The 21,194-nt window shown below is 37.6% G+C and overlaps 1 protein-coding gene across 1 annotated transcript; it reads left to right on the forward strand.

Annotated features, from left to right (window-relative positions):
- Positions 1 to 170: 170 nt before the first annotated feature.
- Positions 171 to 20,443, forward strand: LOC130010418 (protein unc-93 homolog A-like). The gene is made up of 7 exons (XM_050543342.2): positions 171 to 309; positions 5,729 to 6,268; positions 7,500 to 7,663; positions 8,587 to 8,823; positions 9,353 to 9,488; positions 16,034 to 16,165; positions 19,935 to 20,443. The coding sequence occupies exons 2-7, from the start codon at positions 5,821 to 5,823 to the stop codon at positions 20,174 to 20,176; spliced, it is 1,359 nt and encodes a 452-aa protein (XP_050399299.2). The 5' UTR covers positions 171 to 309; positions 5,729 to 5,820; the 3' UTR covers positions 20,177 to 20,443.
- Positions 20,444 to 21,194: the final 751 nt, after the last annotated feature.

Genomic DNA, 21,194 nt, shown 5'->3' on the forward strand with positions numbered 1-21,194 from the left:
AATGCTGAAAATCAACAGGGTTCATCTTCTCCCACTCCAATGCTTAGGTTAGCTCCCATCCCCCCCGCAACATAAAGAAGGTCAAATATGAGCTAACACAACATGGGAGATAAAACATACGTGTTAATGAATATATTTACTATGCAAGAACAGCTATGATGGTTATTTTACTTTTGATTCTTTAGCCTATGTTCATAAAATAGTTGTCGACTGTTTCAAAACAATAATTATTGCCTTTTGTTTTAATCGAACATTCAGTTTTAATAGTGTGCAAAATGGAGAGGGATATATTATTGAACAGATCGACTGGTAGGTATTGACAGATGGAATGTGAAACGTCCTACTTTTCTACTGCTTCATCTGGGCTAATGAAGAAGGGGATACTACTACTAGTCCTGTGACTCAAGGGGGATTGATCGCCATCCCAGGGGAGAATTTATGCGACCCAGTTTTTCCAGTTATTTTAATTTAGAAGATGCGGTGGGGGGGGGGGGTAATGTTGATATAAATGGTGATCATCTCTGAGAAGGGGAACATTTTAAATATATAAAAATTGATGGAAATATAGCAGCGATAATTTCAAATTTCCAAAAAGTTAATTTGATTTCACTCTTTGATTGGTTGCCTGTAGTCGCGAAAATGCTATCACCGTTCCCATTGCATATTCGTGTTCCACGTTCCTTAAAATCCCTAAAACAGCATATCAAACTTGTATGTCTTTGGTATTGAAATAAAACTTTTCGCGTCAATTTCTGTCGGCATATTGGATTTCGGCCGGCGTATAGGATCAACCGTTTGCGGGATGAATCGTAAACTGTCAACAAATAAGTCCGGCGACCAACAAAACCTATAAAATGACATATTACACGGTCATTTCGCCAATAATGTTTGTTAAGCTCAATTTCAGATCATTTTGGACGCCATCTTGGATTTTCGACTCTCTTAAAGTTAGTCCGTAATTTTTTCACTAGGTTCCCTTCTGTTTTTATCTATTCTAACCCAATCTGATTAAAATACAGATCTATATTTCGTTTCGTTTTTTTTATACCTTCGATGGCCTACGCTACATGAAGATCCTAGTGTAGTAAAGACACGTAAAACGAAATTTTGAACTATAAAAACGAAATGAAATAGGATCTGTGTTTTAACCAGATTGATTCTAACCGAGCATGTAAAGATGATTGTTAGGGAGCAGAACCTGAAATGCTCTAAAACATTTCGGGTTACAGACGGCGGTGGCGGTTGTCTAAGAGAGGTGAAGGAATACGTAGTGGAGCTTATCGTTTAAGTGATTTTGGAAAATTTGACGGCCGCAAACGCGTTTTTCTGACGCGAATATCGATTAAAGCCGGTTGTATTAACATCTTCTATTTCTATCGTTACACCTCACTGGTTTGCGCGAATAAGATCTTTTACGCTCCTTAACGCCGACTCATGTGTATAAATTAAATAGATATTTGTGTGGCGTTTTTCTTCTGTTTTTCGCCACGAAATGATGTAGCGGGTTGGTAGTGTGGGGAATTCTGCTGCAATTGTCGCTCAGGACCCACACCCCGGTAATTTCTCTGCCACCAGTGATCTATTGGCCGATCACAAGCCGTTTAAAGTAGAGGCTCTTCAGAGGAGAGGGCAGACTAGCTAAAAAGTAGTTGTGCTATGTTCGTCTGTCTCTCCCTTTGAACAAACGGAACAAAACTGTATAAAACTATAAAGTTTTATTATGTATTATAACATACATACAGGTAAGTTTTATAGACTGGGAAAACTCTTTTATACTATTTATAAAGAGGCGAACTGTCCCAGTTTAAGTCGTTCTGTGATCTGTTCTGTTTCTGTGTAATAGCTTAAAGCTATACTGTATTCTGCAAGAAGTTAAGGCCCGGCCCCAGTGGCCGATGGACACAAAACGTATGCAAAAAGGACACAGCGGACGAGCAAACTTTCGGAGGTGGCTCCATCCGTTTTCATCCGCTCCAGAAATGGACAAAATTGACGAAAATTTGCGAAAACAGAACGGAAAAGAACGAACGTGGGATGTATGTAGCGGGGATGTTAAATGGATGTTCATCGGAAGCCTAGCGGATGAAAGCGGATGGAAGTGGATGACAGCTCCGGCAAACTCCAGACATCCTTCAATATACCAGATACATCCCACATACAAACGCTTTGTCCGTTTTGAAAACTTTATATACGAGATGAATACGCTTACATCCTTTCTATTTCCATGCTACTAACGATGTATAGACGTTCCATGTACCTTATCTTTCCTCCCTCTTTCCGTTTTCAGCTGGAGTGGATGTGAGTTGCGAGGATGCCCAGAGGATGCAGAGAGGATACAGTGGACGTTTAACGGATGATAACGGACATGGAACGTTTGGTGCTCGTATATGTCGCGCATTGACATCGTACACGGCAGAAATTTCATCCGTTATAAAAGTTTTGTGCAGCTCAAAACTTTTTGCGCAGATGAAATCAAAGTGAACGGATGCTCGATGGATAGAGCGTATGAAAGACGTATGCAATGAGTACACAACGGATGCATGGCCTTTTCAAACCGAGGGCACGTTTTTTTTCCCTGTTTTACTTTCTCTTTGCATCCGTAAGTGCAGTGGGACCGGGCCTTCAAAAGCTGTATCTTTTCATTAAACGCAAGCGTTTAAAGTCTGTGTTTGTTCATTAGATGCAAGCATCTAAAAGGTTGTATCTGTTTAAAGTCTGTTCTTTAGATGCAAGCATCTGAAGACTGTGCGCTCAAAGAGCATTCCTCAAGAACTATAGGTGTAATAACTAGAGCTTTGCTTCGACCCTGGAGACGGATATCCCAGTAGGAACAACTGACCCAAGCTACTAGTGCTGGATAACACGTTCGCCTGGCCGTTTCGACAGGATGACACCTTTACTGAGAATTCATTCCCAACTCATGCAAAATTATAAACTATACGCACCTAAGTAAACAAAGTATACATTGTCAACAAAATAAATGCATCATTATTTAACAGATGGACATAATGTGATTTATGATTAAGTTGACATACAAAAGTATTATTTAGTTAAGTTTAATAAGATATAGGAAATGCATATAAATTATAATTGCATGCTATATATTCAAATTCAGCTATTTAAGTAAAGGGGGATAATAATAATCAATGATATTAGACAATGTATTATGGTATATTTCCAACAAAATAGATTATTTAATAGGGATATAAACACACTAATAGTATGCTAAATAACAAGACAGGTGTTTCTATTAAATCATAAAATTAAACATAATATATGGCAGATAGCAATATTATTATAAAACTTAGAAAGAGTCTGTCATTCACTGTCAACATACTATTCATACAGTTATCAAATATCCAGTCCCTCACTATATATAAACACTGACCTATATCTAAATATAGCTGTCATTAGTCTCGACTATTTAGGCATCTATAGACTATAAATAAAACAATACTAACAAAGGGACACTAGCTTTGCCACATTTGGGTAACGCCCTTGTTGAATAAGTATGCCAATAATAATAAATAATATAATGAAGACGGTGTGTGAACTTGTATACGTATCTGTAACATCAACGATAAATATATGGTTGGTGTAATTCATTATTTATACATTTTTTAATAATCAGACGCCTTTCACGAAGGATGTTTCACCGGTGTCCTCTTACCAAGATAAATCTAGAAATATCAGATAAATAAATACATAAAATGGCCCCGTGATGCGTAGGCGTACATACTCGGTGAATGTGAAGTGTGTGGGGGTGTGGCAGAACCTGAAATGTCTGTAAAAATATGGGTTACAGACGGCGGTGCCGGTCGACAGCGAGAGGTGAAGGAATGGAGCGTATCATGTAGGACACCCCCACCCCCGACAATCTGGAAAATTTGACGGCCGCAAACGCGTTTTCCTGCCATTCCAGACCGTGAATACGACAACTTCAAAGTGGTCTAATGTAGTCTCTTTCCAACTGGTTTATAATTCGCGGTAGTCAATTAAAAGAAAAGTAAAATTAGTTGTTTTATTAGAATTCGGGCACTTTATTTTGCAAACAAGATGAAATAATAATTTTTGTTTTCATTGAACCATTCGCCCGAAAAGTCAGATTGCCTATGGATAATAAATATAAACAACAACCAAAATTGCTAACATAATAATTGTATAAATCTACACACGTAATTTTAGCATAGACATATGGATTGTCATGACCGAAGTGGTATTGGTCTAGTAAGTCTTGGCTACTACCCTAAACAAACATGATCGAACATTGTGGTGTTCATATAAATCTTTAAGCTAAAATTCACGCTTGTAAATATGACAGCTAAAGCGTTAAATGGTCCCATGATCTCGAAGAATCAGCTGATGTCACAATGTCATTCATTTATTTCATCAAAGTTAATTTTTCAATGATTAAAATATCCGAATTATTGCCATACATAAGAATTGTTTTTAAAGGCACGCTGGCATTGAGCTGATAAGATACATATAACATATTTGATAAACAGAAATGATCATGGACCTTCATAATGATTTCATCCTAGCATGCGTCAAAACAGTTTGCCTCTTTGGTCCCCGTTTTTTGTCTGTAATTTATTATTCTGATCTAAATATAGGCGTTTTCATCAGATAAGCAACACGTACCTACAGATAAAAATTCCAGCTGAACTGGGAACGTGCAAGGAAGCCCTTCTCCATTCCAGCTCTTCGACCTAGACGACGACAGCGAACCCAGACAGTGGTCGACGTGAACAAAACCCCAGTCGAGATTCAGTAGAATCTTGGATCACATCACATCGCCAGATTTTCTCAACGGAAATCATCGATGGTATTTAACCCGTCTGGTACTTTAAAAAGTGTGACATCCTAAAGGGGGTGGGAGATGCTTGCTTTCCAAAGTCACCGGATCTATTAGATCTCTGCGTGTGCGATATGCTCCGCCATTTAGTATATTCAACTGATAACAGATTAGTGTTATGTAACGACAATTACTCAAGTTCCACACCCTCATCTAACCAGTGAACCAGAGAGTTTTCTGAAAACTTAAACATTGATTTCTATTAGAAAAGGATAGATAGATTGAATCAAGTGGACCTATGGTCCTTTGTGTTGATTTTAGTGTTGTTTTTTTTAAAATGATTTTTATTGGGCGGTAAAAAGCCCTCTCGGTCGAGTTTCTGAGATATGCGTATTTTATATCCTAATAATCCCCCAAGACCCTAAAACAAACACACTATGAAACTAGCGTATATTGGTATACAATCCATTTATTTGGCTTGAGTAAGGGGTATACTATCAAATTTTATTCTGGGCACCTCGAACTCTCCAAAGCAAACACCCTTATTGTTTGCATTAGGACAACCAGGATTCACAGGTATGATGTCTGTTTTTTTTTACTTTGAATAAGATAGATAGTCTCTATACCATATTGTTTGAAAAGTTAACAGGGGGCGAATTTAACTAAGTATGCATTTAAAACTTCAAATACGAAAATAAAACCATTTCTACCTGAATTAACTGGTAATGTGGTGATAGTGTGATAATGTCGACAATAGTTGGATTTTGAGTGTGGCAAATTACCACTGAGAACACTATGTCCGATCGGTTTAAAAATACCACTAAGAACACAATATGCGACCGGTTTAAAAATAACCGAAGCAAATGGTCCCCTTTCGTTCTCCATCGCTTAGTTTATGTATTTAAATTCTGACAATCTAATTTTTACTTTCAGAAGCCGACAACATGGCGCACAAAGAGAAATACGAGATGAATTTTCCAACCAAGGAAGCTAACGGACATGAAGTCGAACCTTTCACATGTCCAATGACGAAGTTTCAAATTCTTAAAAATTTGTTCGTCATCAGTTTTGGATTTGTGTTCTTGTTCATAGCTTATCAATCTATGGCTAATCTCCAGAGTAGTTTAAACAAAGAAGAAGGAGTCGGCACCGCTAGTTTATCTACTCTTTATGGAGCTCTTTTAGTGTCTTGTATGTTCGTGCCACCGATATTAATAGCTCATCTAGGATGTAAATGGACCATGCCTCTATCTATGTGTGGGTATGTCTTCTATATGGGCGCTAACGTATATGCCGTATGGGAGACCATGCTTCCTGCAGCAATTATCCTGGGTTTAGGCGCCGCCCCTCTTTGGTCCGCCAAGTGTGCCTATCTAACAGAAACTGGTGTTTGGTATGCTAAATTAACCGGTCAGTCTGAGGATGCCACTATTAATCGCTTCTTTGGAATATTCTTTATGATCTTCCAGTCAAGTAAGACATGCCATGATTTATTAATTTTCCGTTAAATTATTTTCTGATTTTCCAAAAAAACATTTGACTTGTATATCAAGGCAAGGTACGACTGCGTTTCTTTATCTTAAGGTTCACCGAACCTTCTGTTTATTTGCTTTATTCTCAAATTGGAAAACCAATTCGTAATATGCTCCACCAATGTACAACCCTGAAATTGTATTGTACCGGCTTTACAAACTCCTCTTTAAGGACAATGACTATGAATAAGAATATGTCTACACATTATAGTTTTTTAAAGGAGAAGTTCCAGTGGCACTGGGTCTCCAACAGACCCAACGAAGACGGATATGCTTACGCCATGCACAGTGCTATGGGGGTATTTGCCCAGACAGTGGCGTTTCCGTCTCGGGGTTTCGTACCCCCGAGCGACTAGACACTGTGTCTTGCCAACTAAATCACAAAAGTTAGATAATGTAAGATCAGTAAAGTTTAGTGTATGGAGAACAACGACCCTGGATAAAGCAAGTCCGGACTATTTGAGTCATTTCATATCAACCGGTTCACGAATTTACAGAATATGTACACCTTACCTAAGGTAACCATGATAATGAACAACGTTATTAATTTGATGTGCATATAATCGGAGTGGTTGACATATTCATATTTTAAAGTCTAGTCATCAAATTTACATTTGTTAACATTCACACGCTCGACCTGATTTCAAACCCATTGTCCGAGTCTAGTGTCATACTCCTTCGAATTATATAAATATTTGTATATTGAAAGTTTACATATTGTAGCCTCGTAAAGCCCCACCCCCTCGTTTGGTTATATTTTATTTCTCCCAAAAGATGGCCACGCTGTGGCTTGTAAAGTGTTTCAATATTGACATATCTGTAAAAGATACCCCAAACAAACGACCTACATTCTTTGAAGCGGGTGTTCAGATCACGTAGGCATCGGCTAACCGGAACGTCTATATTGGTATACAATGCGGTGTTAATTGTATTTTTTTTAAAAGCCAAGTATATTGGACAGTGACTTTCGGGGCAAATAGAACCCCCACCGGCAGCTGTGAAATAAATTAGGTTAGATCAACATGTAGTGTAAATATCAATTTTAAAATTAGATTGCATATTGACAGCCGTGGTAACATTCTTGGTTAGTCAAGCGGTTCGCGTAATGCACGCAAGTTCTCTACTATCCGTTTGGGAAAATAAGACACATTACAAACTTCTGCTTTTTTCAGGCCAGATATGGGGAAATCTAATATCATCAACGGTATTTAGTATTACACCAGAAAATGGAACAACTTTAAATGTTACAAATGATCTTAATAAATGTGGTGCCAATTTTGATCCCACAGACCCCCCGACAAACAATACCAATCTGAAGAAACCAGAACAAGATCAGGTTTGATATTATTTTGAATTAACCACGGAATATTTAGATGCGCCCCGTCCAAATAAAATCTAATATATATAGGTGTAAGATACAGATGACATTTACGTTGCATTAAACTAATCGACACTAATGCTAATGCCGTAACAACTTCCATTGCCTGGAGAATGCAACTCGATCAAAAGATACGTAAACATATTATCTTATGAAAAGTTTATTTACAGAAACGCATCCAGAAAATTCGTCATGCTTGCTAGCTGTAGGGATCACATTAGATCGTTGTCGGAGTTGAAATAATGTTCCGCAGCAGATTTAGCCTTCCTACGCCCAATACTGCTCTTCTGTAACACTATTTGAACTTTATTTCTGGAGAATTAAATTTGATAAAATTTGGTATAAAAGTATTTTCATAGTATCACGTTAAATCACGCTCTAGCCAATAAGTAAAAAAGAAAAGTCTATACTATCGTTGTCGAAGCACATTAAATGGTGAAAAGACCATCTTTCAGACCTTTTTCACACTCTGAAATCGTATTATTTGATTCACATATTACATTCGTACACTGTATAATTGTTATGAACACATTTAAACAAACAAACAAACTTGCATTATTTAATAAATACCATTTAGTTGAACCGTAATAAAATATGTGAAACCGGAATCAGAGCCCAGGCACCCAAATTCAGATTTCCAATAAAGACTGTCCACTCACTACTCATTTGGACCGTCTGAATCTACAACGGCTTTTGACTGAAACACCAGGACAACATTGCGCATATGGCGCTCCCATGATCCCCGTTAACCAGGACCACATATGCTTTGTTTTGTCCGTCTCAGGAAATATGACTTTGCAGTAATGCTGATTCGTTTGTTTTCCAGGTGGTTTCTTAAACCGTCTTCCTGTATTGTCAATGTAATTAATAAATTATTTCAGGTTTATTTATTATGTGGTATTTATATTGGTTGTGCTGTAGTGGCTGTTATTATCATATCTGTTTTATTGGATAAAATCATCCTTGAAAAAAATGAGAGAAGACAAGGTCAACAGTCTCCAAAACTTTTGATTGCTACCTTTAAACATCTGATATCATCACCAGCACAACTTTTACTTATACCTTTAACTATCTACTCAGGTGTTGAACAGGCTTTTATAGCAGGGGATTATACAAGGGTTAGTATTTGTGTACCTTCTTTTATTGTAGGGTGCAGATGTGATCCAGAGAATGGGAATTTTAATGACCATTCGTAAAACTAACAAAAAATAAAGAATACTGTATGTTCGTTATTTCAAATCAAGATTCCAGAAATATTAGATCATGGCCCTCCCATAGACGATAAGTGTGTCTAACAGAAAAGGGAGACCTCGCCTGCTTTAATCGTAATTAACATTTAAGACGAGGTCGTGAATTATTAAAGAAATATCTATAAAAGTCAAATACTTCGAATCATTTGTTGATATAAGCAAATGCAAGCAACAAATTTAAAAATATACGGCCAGGGATATCAACATTCTATATTACATAAGCTCATAAATGATGCAGCTTCTTAACATTTTACCAAAACGTTGTGTAAAATCATGTGCCATTCTATAAAACTACAGTATATTCTATTCATATATTATCTATGAATTATATGTCCCAGGGCACGGGTACCCTATCGCCACGAATGATTATACGTATAGTAACATATTTCTGTTTCAGTCGTATATTACGTGTTCATTAGGGATATGGAATGTAGGCTATGTAATGATCTGCTATGGTGTTGTTGATGCTATTTGTTCGTTTGCCTTTGGAAGAATGGTACAATATGTTGGTCACATTCTCTTCTTTATATTAGGTTCGTATTTATTGTTACTTACAATGTATTTAAGATGTTTAAGATGGGATATCAGATGTTCTTGAAATGATCAAGTTACTTTGTTAGACACCAGTAACTGATAGTGACTAAGCATCAGAAACTGCACCCACTATCGTGACACCGTGGCACTATTGTTCTGGTCTCGGACCTTGTTCTTTTATCTAGAGTTCGATATTTCTACTTATCTCTGGTACCTAATTTGAATTCAATATTTCTAATTCACTTGTTTGTATAAGAAATACCCTAAAATACAGCAGTTACCAGTTATATTACAAAATTCATTGAAATTCATAATCTGTAGAGTTTGATGATTCTAGAACCCAGAACTACTTTTAAAATGCTACACGGTCTCTCGAACGCCCAACTCTAAGATCGCCGAATCCTGGTGAAATAATGTCAGAGGAATGGGGAGCCCGCTCAGCTCACTTAACACTGATCCCCGAGAATGGTCAGGTATTTATATTTACTTGATTGGTCACTTGCATAGACGTTACAATTGATCCAAACACAGATGGACACTGAGTGATAATACATTATAAGGTCCATGTTCTGACTAAATCTCTTAAAAACTGTAGACTCTATCAGGTTCACAAGGGTATTGGAAAGGTTTGACGAAAAAAAAAATGGGATCTTCGTTTTATCATAATATACGTTTCCTAAAATTCGGGCCTCTGTTGTGCTGACAGCATGTAAAGCTTTCAGTAAAAGGGGAGCAACTCTAACAATATTAATCTGATTCTGACGAAACGAAATAGGGATCTTCGATTTATTATAATACAAGCTAACTGAAAGTTACAGGACAATCTGATGAAAATTCTGGAATCTAATGCTGACAAGCATTACACGCAGTGTGGACCGGTTTCAGCAAATAGGGGCATAATTCTAAACATATATGGAAGGATAGCGTTGGCAATATTATTTCAATGTTCACGGTGCAAAATGCATATGTCAGCCGATTAAAATTCATATTCTAGTTTTAGAATTTGCAATTTCCGTTGCTCCACAATACCATTGTCACAGTGTTAAAATACAGAATACACTTTCAATAAAACAAAATACTGTATAATAGTTATTTTGCACATTACACTTCTCGATTCTGCATTTTGCATAATAGACATGCATAATGGTGCATATTAGAACATATATGGGATCCACGACGACGCTCATTTGCATACGGAAAAAGGCCGGACTAGGACGGAAATTATTAATTTACGCGATCGACCTTGTCAGTAGAAGGGGGCAGTACTGATATTTACAGACCTTCGGAAAACGATCAATGAAATGAAATTAAATGGGGTTTAATGTATACTGCTCCGACGCCATGCAGTGTGCTTTGAGGGAAATTTGCCCGAACAGCGGCGCTAAATCTTGTATCGAATTCCAACTGCCAAGGGATCTTTTACGTGCACGCTAATGTGTACACTTTGGATCTCGTTTTTTGTTCCATCCGAACGATTAACCAGTGGTCCTTGTCACCCCCCCCCCCCCCGCATCACTGACAAGGGGAAAGGAAAACGATCATAGTCGGGTTATACGAAACTCTATTAAATGAAGGAGGGTGTGGGTATTTAACGTAAACATATCTGGCACATACTTTGAAAAAATTAAATGAGGTTTAACGTCCTACTGTTCTGTTTCGACCGGGAAAATGAAGACGGGCACACGCCATAGAGTATGTTATGACGAAAATTTTGCCCGGGCAGCGGCACTATGGTCTACTCTTATATCGAATTCCAACTGCCAAGGGATCTTGTACGCCACTGTATACACGGGACCTCGGTTTTTCGTCCAATACGAAAGACTAGACAGCTGTTAGGCCCTCTTCCCTGCACCACTGACAAGGTGAAACCACGTAGGAAAGTCCCAATGAAGGGATCGAACACGCAACCTCCAGGATAGCGAGCCATCGTCTTACCCACATAGCCACCATGTCTCCCTACTTTGAAAAAAAAAGATAAAATAATTAAAGTTGAAGTGAAGGGGGGGAGAGAGAGGGGTATGAAGTAAAAAATGTGGGGCTTATCGAAGCCTCGGATTAGCCATACCGAGCGCATGATTTCACAGAAGTCATGGTCATCCAGCGAATTCCTTATTACATGATAGCGTGATTCGCCCTTATTGCATGGTAAGTCGACTTATTGTATGGTGACTTATTGTATGCCAGCTTGATCCCTGCCCCTTCTACTGACGTTGACCTTGTAGATTAATCGCGTAAATTATTAATTTCCGTCCTAGTCCGGACCTTTTTCCGTATGCAAATGAGCCACGTCGTAAATCGCATATAAGGTTATGTTCCAATATGATAAGTTCTATTATGCATGTGTCTATAATACAGAATGGAGAAGTGTATTGTGCAAAATAACTAGTATACTGGATTTTGTATTATTGAAAAGTGTATTATATATTTTAACACTGTGACATTGGTATTGTGGAGCAATGGAAATTGCAAATTGTAAAGCTAAAATACGTGTTTTGAACTGCTGACATAATATGCAGTTTGTACAGTGAACATTGAAATAATATTGTCAACATTATCCTTCCATAAAAATATGCATCCGATTTTGACGGAAATAAATAGGATTCCTCGTCTTATCATAAGTTTCACGGCGGTTTAAAAAAAATCTGATGAAAATCCCGACCTCTATTGTGCTTGGAAGCATTACAAGGAGTGTGGACAGGTTTCAGCAAAAAGGGGCATAACTCTAACAATATTGATCCTATTTTAACGAAAAGAAATAGGGATCACTGTCTTATCATGATACAACATAACAATTCGATTTCGACGAAAATCAATAGGGATCCCGTCTTGCCATATTAAAGGCTTCCTGAAAGTATCAGAAAAATCTAATGAAAACTCTAGCATCTATCGTGCTACAGATGTAGTCGTAGCTTCCGGTCTTATCTCAGGGTGACTGACAGGGTAGATTGTGGCCCCAGAATGAACGGTGGTTTTAAATGTTTATTTAGAAATCTCAACACAACCAAAAGCCAAAGAAAAAAAAAAAAAAAAATATATAAACACTGAAAATATAAATACACATATATTACAAACATGCAAACAACAGGCAGAACATAGAATCAAAATAGAAATAAATATACAAAAGAAACATAAATTATAGTAATTAGACATTTAATATAAAGGAAGAAAGAAAACTAAACATACCCTGGGTAAGGTGTTTTACTAATGACTACAGTACCAAAATAGAGAGAGAGAGAGAGAGAGAGAGAGACAAACTAGGTCATTTCGGGACTAACATATGGTTTAATTTTATTTCAATAATTCGCTTGCGCAGAGGGGGCTTTAGCAGTGGGAGGAAACCGGAGGACTAGGAGAAAACCCACGAGGTTGGACAGGCGACCCTACTCCTTGTCACGTACGACCGGGGATTCGAAACCGCGCCAGTCGACTCAATGACAGACTTTATGATACAGCGCGCGCACGCTAACCATTCAGCCACGCAACCCCCCACCAAAATAGAGATATAATATAATTTCACAAGGCTAAAATTAAAGAAACATATTGACTAGCGGGAAAACTAAACTATTAACAAGTTAACGAACTTCCTATTATAAGAATTATTAATTAGGCTACTTTATATAAATTCATACTAATTAATTATATTATATATACAAAAATTATACTAAAATTTATACTAAATAATTATATTATATACAAAAATTATTAAACAAATTATTAAAACAAGAAATATAAAATACCTCGGGCTTGTCCGGTGGCTGAAGGGTGATCAGGCGTTTGAGGGGGCGTTTTCGAGATATAGGGGGTCAAATGTCTACAATGGGTGTGTGTGTGTGTGTGTGTGTGTGTGTGTGTGGGGGGGGGGGGGGGGGGTGATGTCATTATGTTGACATAATATATTAATAAAACATAAATTTCTAGAACTGCCCATCTATAAGTAAGTGTTTATGATGCCCCTGACAACTGTTTTGATTTATGGGGAGGTGGGGTGGGGGTAGCAGGTGTGCGCGTGTGGAGGGGTGGGGTGGGAATAAAATTGGCGGGAAAATGAGTTCACGTTGATTTAAATGATGATTTTCTAAGAGCTTGATGAAACATCTCTAAATATGTTTACATGTATAAGATTCCTATTGTGAGTGCCCGCCGTTGGGTTGGGGGTGTGGGGTGTGGGTCGGTGCGGGTGATGGCGGGTGGCAACATGTATTTTTGTGGACAGAAATCATTTCGTTCATAATTGAGCTTAAAGTGGTATCTCGTTAGCGTTTTCATTCAAAATATTAAATTATAATGGTACTTTTCAAGAGATCTGGAAATGTAAATCAAAAACACATTAACTCAGAGATATGTTTAGTTGTTAGTTTATTCTTAGTCCTCATTAGAAGATTCAAAATCAAAAATTCATATGAGCGAGATAAATACTTTCTGGGTTGCTGGCCAACAGCTCGCATATCGTTTGGATATGCATCAGAAACCAATTCACATTGTAAATCTTCATTCCAGCCATGCAGCAAAAGACCACATATACGGCAAGGTGTTAATAAAGAAAGGTCTGTTATTTTTTTACCCAGAAAATCTTTTTTCTAGCGTCATCTAGTGATGTAAGTCGTCTTTCGCGATATTTTCTACCTTTGCCCGTCTCATTATCGATCAAAATTTGTATATTTGGATCATCGGTTGCGAAGAGAATGATTGGGATGTCTATTTCGCCCGAGCAAGAACGCAAAATACAATTTGTTTCAGCACCTCCATTAATTTGCAATGCGAAGAGGAGTAGGTAAGATATTTTGGTGTCCTCGTGCTTGGTTGTCAGTTCTATGATGTTCTCGACACTTTCAATACTAATCTTGATATGTTTTGATCCAATCAAGGTTAGTATTTAAAATTGTGTCGAGAATATCTCGGCCTACGGTACATGCTTTCAGTGGTAATGACTATTTGTCTAGATGACACTAGAAGAAGGATCTTCTGGAGAAATTTTAATTGTGATGAAAAATAACATGACTTTCTTTCTTTATTACCATCTTGCCCGAGTAGTCTTTTGCTGCACATTAAACGCAATAATTATGTTGCAGCAATATGGAGACAGGTTGCAAAATTAATGATCGAACAAGATGACTCTGCGATACAAGGCTGGAATGAAGATTTACAATGTGAATGGGTATCTGAAGCATATCAAAGGATATACGCATATCAAGAAGATATCTATCCCACTCATATTATTAGAATAAACTGATATCTAAACATGTGGGTTTTTTTTACATTTCCAGATCTCTCGAAAAGTGCCATTATAACTTAATATTTTGAATGACGATATTGGCACTGAACGAAAACTCGAGAAAACACCTTTTCAGGTCAATTTTGAACCAAGTGGTTTCTGTCCCCCCAAACACATTTACCCTCCCCCATAAAATGGTAATCGTATACACATATTTAGAGATGTGCAGTGGAATTAAAAAGTAATGTTGTTACCAAGCTCTAAGAAAATCATCAGCGTGAACTCACTTCCCGCCAATTGTACCCCCCCCCCCATCCATACACGCACACCTGCTACCCCCACCCCACCTCCCCACAAATGAAAATAGTTGTCCAGGGGCATCATAAACACTTATTTAAAGATAGGCCGTTCTAGAAATTTATGTTTTATTAAAATATTATGTCAACATAATGACCCCCCCCCCCTCCCTAACACACACACACCTGCTATCCCCACCCCACCTCCCCACAAATCAAAACAGTTGTCCATGGGCATACTAGAAATTTATGTTTTATTAATATATTATGTCAACATAATGACATCACCCCCCCACCCCCCATTGTAGACATTTGACCCCCTATATCTCGAAAACGCCCCCTCAAACGCCTGATCACCACCCAGATTCGGAATCTACGCAAAAAACTAGTCTAGAAAAACTTGGTCTCATAAATTCACAGCTCGGGTGGCGATTCCCCCCCCCCCCCCTTCAGCCACCGGACTAGGCTGGAGTAAACACAAAGATCTTGTCATGTCTAGTAAAAAATGCAATATTAGAGAAGAAGATGCAAACCAGGTAAACCCAATAAAAACAACCCCGATCAGTGAACACAATTACAATACAACATACACACTGTAGGCTACATCTTGGCTAGGCTCCAAGACATTAAGCTGACATAACAACACAGAACACCATATATTACATAAACTTTATTTACAAATATACAATTAAAACATTAATAAATCCCATCCTACTACAGAAACATTACCAGAAACGTGGACAGGTTTCGACAAAAAAAGGACAGAACTCTAAAAACGTTAATCCCATTTTGACAAAATAGAGACCCCCATCTTATTATAATACAAGTTTCAGAAATATCGGATGAAAACTGTAGCCTCTGTTGTGCTGCCAAGTTTGGCTAAAAGAGGACATGATTTTAAAAATATTAATCCGATTATGACGAAAAGAAATAAAATGTCGTCTTCTTGTCATTAACATACTCGAGATTTATTTTCTCTAGGTCTTCCCACCCAAAAACCCCTTTCATGCATAAATTTATAATTCATTTATTTCAGCCTTTATTGTTCATGGCGGTGTACAAATAACACTCTTATTCTGGAGACCAGATCCAGATGCAATAGTTATATTCTATGTACTGGCAGCTTTGTGGGGAATGGGGGATGCTGTCATTCAAACACAAATAAATGGTAAGACCCACTATTTCTGTATGTAATTATACCAAAGAGGGCATGGCTTCGGTTGGTTCGTTTTGCCCAATTGCCCAAACCGCCAATTGCATCATTTTGATCTAGTTTGAAGGTTTCTTTCAAAATAAAAAATGTTCTTTCTGTTTAACTGGAACGAAGCACAATTATTGATGATCTTGTTCTAATGTAGGCCCTACTACTTTATGCCACTTCCTGTCCGATGGGCAAAACTTTCCAATTCCACGAGTTAAGTCATAAGGTAATACTAACGAGTAATAGACTTAAATAAAGGCGTTCTAAACAAGCCCACATACGTTAAAGGGACTATCCCGATTTGAACAGAGTCTCAAAACAAAGTCCGAGTACGTATGAAATTTAAGCGCCAAACTATGGAGGAATTTCAGTGAATGACCCATGTGCTGTACTTAATAACGAAAAATAAATTTCACCTACACATTATTTTTATAAAATAAAAGTCTGGTTTTTTCCAGACACCGCATAATACGGCTTGGGACACCGGTCTCCATTTACAGATGAAGACTGACGGGTTTAAGCTGTTTGAAAACATATATTGAGTTAGTTGCTCGGCCCAAAGGTAGAGGATTTTAAGGGGTTTTAAAACAAAACTAAGCAGTTTCTTCTCGAAAATATTATCGGGATTGGCCCTTTAAACGAAAAAATCGGAATATTTTCATCAAGATTTTTAATGCATGAGAGTGAGAGTAAGGCATAAGGTAATACTAAAAGGTAATATATAGACTTCAATTTAAGTCTGTCTAAGCATGCCCAGGTAGGTTAAACCAAAAAATCGGGAATATTTTTCATTTTCATCAACATTTTTCTTGCATGAGAGTGAGAGTACACATTTACCAGCTACGTTCCTCAAGAATATAAGATTACAATAAGACTCAATTAGACAACTTTTCTATTTCAAAGTCAAAAATTTTGAAAATTATTCTTGAGGTAGGCTACTCTTATGCAATAAAATTGATGATAAAAATATTGCTGATTTAATACTATATTTTCTGATTATCTGGGTTTGTTTGGGCATACTTTAAGTTACTCTAGGCTATAGGCTTATCCTGTTCCAGTAAATCGAATATCTGATTTTCAAGGTAACCTTCAATCTCGACCAGAAAGAGAAATTTTGGGCATTTGGCGATTTTGGCAATGGGGCAAAACGAACTCACTGGCTTGGTTTCTAGAAAAGTAAGCATAGAATTTTACATGTACGTAAGAAGCTTTGGGTGAACCTATTAATTAATTCACAACGTTATGTACGATTTTTCTGATTCAATGACTCGATCAGGTAGCGAATCACCCAGAATGCACTCGATAGTCTTAGTAATCGGCTAGATCTATTTGCCAAGGCCAACTCAATTTCCGTCAAGGTCGCTGAGATGTAAAGAAGGTTAGGGCACGTGATTGTTGGCGAGATTGTAGGTTAGGTTTAGAGTAAGCATTAGGGCTAGGTTTAGGGATTAGCGCTAGCCCTGTTTACATCTCGTGACCTTTGACCAAACTTGAAGTTGGCCTTGAAATATGGGTAGATTTCTCAGGACATTTCGAAACATTGTACATATAATTTTATCCATATAATTTTAGTGGAGGGGACAGTCCATGCGCGGGCGACTATTGGTAAAGAGGGGGGTCCTCCCCCGAAATTTTTTGAAAACTAGACGCTCTAAAACGCACTGTGTGGGTATTTTCAGCACCATTTTCTGGCAGCAAATGATACGAAATATAATCGAACGCCGCTGGAGTGAGCTGCTAGAGGTTGGGGGGGGGGGGTTACAATTTTTTGAATTTTTGTTACAAAATGGTGTCTAAATATGCATTCTCAGCGATTCTGAGGAGTTTTTACCAATAACAAAATAGTTCAGAGACCAATTTTTTAATCGAAAAAAAATTCCAATAAAGTGTTTAATATATTTAAAGCTAAAGAACAGTACACTTATATCCACTCTGCCCGTTTCTTTTCCCTTTGTCTTCTTTCTGGACGGCCCATGACAGGTTTTAAAAAATGTCTTTTCCGATAAATTTCCTAAATTTGTAAACCATCTTTAAAACAGAAAACAAAAATTCCACTTACTTGTAATAATAAGTACACGATTCTTGGCTCAGCGTACTATACTCAAAAAAATCAGGCTACGAGTCTTAAATTTTAGATTTAATTGCCTATATTCCAGAGAGAGAGATAGAAACCAGTCTTTAAAAATACGTTTATTTAGTATAACAGCAAATCTAGCAATGATATACAAACTAAATCCTTTAATTAGATGATTTATCATCCAGTATACCAGATAAAAACAAAATCTCAGTTATTCCTTAACCCTTCAATACCCAGCGTATCAGATATGCACACCTACATGATATATATATTATTATAATCCCTATGGAATATTTTAATTATTTACTGTTATAATATGAATTCTACATCATCATAGTTACGTCACTCCAAAGATATGTGAAGGCGCGGACATCCAGTTTCATTCCGAGCGCGAACTTCATAGCCACGTGTTGTGTTTTTTTGGCTCATATTTCGTGTGCTTGTTTTCTACATTATCACTTATTCCCTGTTAAATAAAAATCGGTCACCGGGTGCAGCTGTACAACTTCAAGGACCCTGGCTTCAAGTGCCTGGGACCAACTCTACACTTTCTGAAATAACTCTGGAATTATTTCAGTTTCAAAAAATAAACAGTAAGCAAAACATCTGAAATAAGTTCTAGGACACAGTATATCATGTCCCCGCCACTAAAAATATTGGTGGGGACGCGTCCCGATGTCCCCACCGGGATCTGCGCCCATTTTTTTATCATCAATATAACTCCCTTGTAATTCATTTAGAATAATATAATATCATACTTTTAAGTCTGTTTTTATACGCCCACGCTTTCATGTGGACGTCCATATTTTGTTTATGGACACTCTAGGTCACAATTTTTATCTGATTTTGACAAAACTTGAAATTTAGGTTTATCCCAAAGATCTCGGTTGCTTTCGGTATTGGCATGTAGTGGACCGTAACTTCATTAATTATGGTCCCTGATTGTATAGAAAAATCGCGTTTTTAGCTTGTGGACCCTTTAGAGGTCACAATATTTATCCGATTTAGACAAACGGTCAAATATATCACCGTTACAAGAATAATGACGGCTAAGTTCGAGTTTCGTGTAAATTGCCCGGAAAAAATGGCCGCTCCCTGTACGCCAATAGTGTAAAAGTATGTAATACCTAGGTTGTGGACCCATAGTGGTCACAAGTTTTATCCAATTTTGACGAAACTTAAATTATGTTTATAGATCTCGGTTCCTTTCAATATTTACATATATCGGACGATACCTTCCTGGATTATGGCCCTGATTGTACGAAAAATAACGTTTTTAGCTTGTTGAACATCTAGAGGTTACAATTTTTAACCGATATTTGAAAAAACAACGTTTAAATATATCACCGTTACACCATAGGGATTTGGGTTTGAATTTCGTGAATATCGGACCGGAACTTCCAGTCAAAATGGTTGCTCCCCGTACGCAAATAGTGTAAAAGCGTGTAATACCAAGCCTGTGGACACTCTAGAGGTCACAATTTTTATTCGAAACTTAAAATTTATGTTTACATCCCAAACTTCTCAGTTCATTGTGATATTGACAAATGTCGGACTGTATCAGAGCTTGTTCTCTGCCCATCACTTGTAAATTGTGGTCATATCTTGCAAGATAATTATTTTTTTAAAATTAAATTTATGAGTATTGTTTTCTTTCAGCTTTCTATGGATTTTTATTCAAAAAGAATGCAGAGCCAGCCTTTGCTAATTACTGTTTATGGGAATCGATTGGTTATATTTTCGCCTACGCCTACAACGACTTCATCGTCACCAACGTTAAACTATACGTTTGTATGGTTTTCCTGGTGGTCGGAATGGCTGGTTATGGTACTGTTGAGATTATGCAACGCACAAAAGCTTCCCAATCTGCTGACATCACAAAATACGAGAATGACGAATAGTACGAATCGAGTGGGGGCGAGGGGAGATTAAAAAAATCAAACAGCTAAAGTCCCTTTAACAAATTTAACAAAAAAAGGTTTAAGGGGCATATTAAAGGCAGTAACGAGTCTAGTCTAGATTCCCAATCAGATTAAGGCAGAAATGAGTCTAATTCTCCAGTCAATTTAAGGGGCGTATTAATGGCAGCAGCGAAATTATTGAGTAAGATGTATTAATGAGAGCAATGGGTCTAATTTCCTAGAATAAATTGCAACAGAAGGTTTCGTGGAATCGCTTACTGGTTCACTTTGCCTTGTCACATTCTACCGCCCCTCCCATTCACATCTGCACCTGGTAGTACACACGGAAATCTTGATAGTTTGCAATATCTAGAGTCGACGGCAAGTTCTGAATATGTTGCAAAGTATCATGGTTTCTGTGTGTACTACCAGGCGCACTGCTTCTTCCACGGAGTTAATATCCGAGTTCTTCTCGGGCGTTTTAACTGCTGTTTATGGGTATTCGTAGTTCCCTTGGCTAGATGTCGGTAATATCGAATACACACACTCGAGTCGTTTACGTATATATAGAGAGTTTGCTATATCGCGTCATTTTATAAGATCCCCGATTCTAGTTTTGATATGCCATATTATAATATACTTTCACATGCGTTGTTCCCTTTCTGTCTGCTAGTTCACGGGTACTTTCAGATGAACTTGGTGGCGATTTGTGTAAAGTTTTCCAGAAAGAGCAAAATAATTACCGTCTTTGACACCGCACCACAGCAAATAATTAATTTTTATCAACCAATGAAGATGTTTCTTTTACTTATTAATATTTCTTTTTGTACCTTTATCTTGAATAGGGGGGGTGGATGGCTGAATGGTTAGCGTGCGCGCGCTGTATCATAAAGTCTGTCATTGAGTCGACTGGCGTGGTTTCGAATCCCCGGTTATACGTGGCAAGGAGTAGGGTCGCCTGTCCAACCTCGTGGGTTTTCTTCGGGTCCTCCGGTTTCCTCCCACTGCTAAAGACCCC

Source organism: Patella vulgata, chromosome 3 (assembly GCF_932274485.2).
Source record: "Patella vulgata chromosome 3, xgPatVulg1.2, whole genome shotgun sequence".
Lineage (NCBI taxonomy): Eukaryota > Metazoa > Mollusca > Gastropoda > Patellidae > Patella > Patella vulgata.

Excerpts from the sequence above, each read along its gene's own strand:
- LOC130010418 (XM_050543342.2), top strand. The coding sequence starts at position 5,821 with ATGACGAAGTTTCAAATTCTTAAAAATTTGTTCGTCATCAGTTTTGGA. Across the intron at positions 6,269-7,499 it reads CTTTATGATCTTCCAGTCAA|GCCAGATATGGGGAAATCTA; the intron begins GTAAGACATGCC and ends TGCTTTTTTCAG. Across the intron at positions 16,166-19,934 it reads CATTCAAACACAAATAAATG|CTTTCTATGGATTTTTATTC; the intron begins GTAAGACCCACT and ends GTTTTCTTTCAG.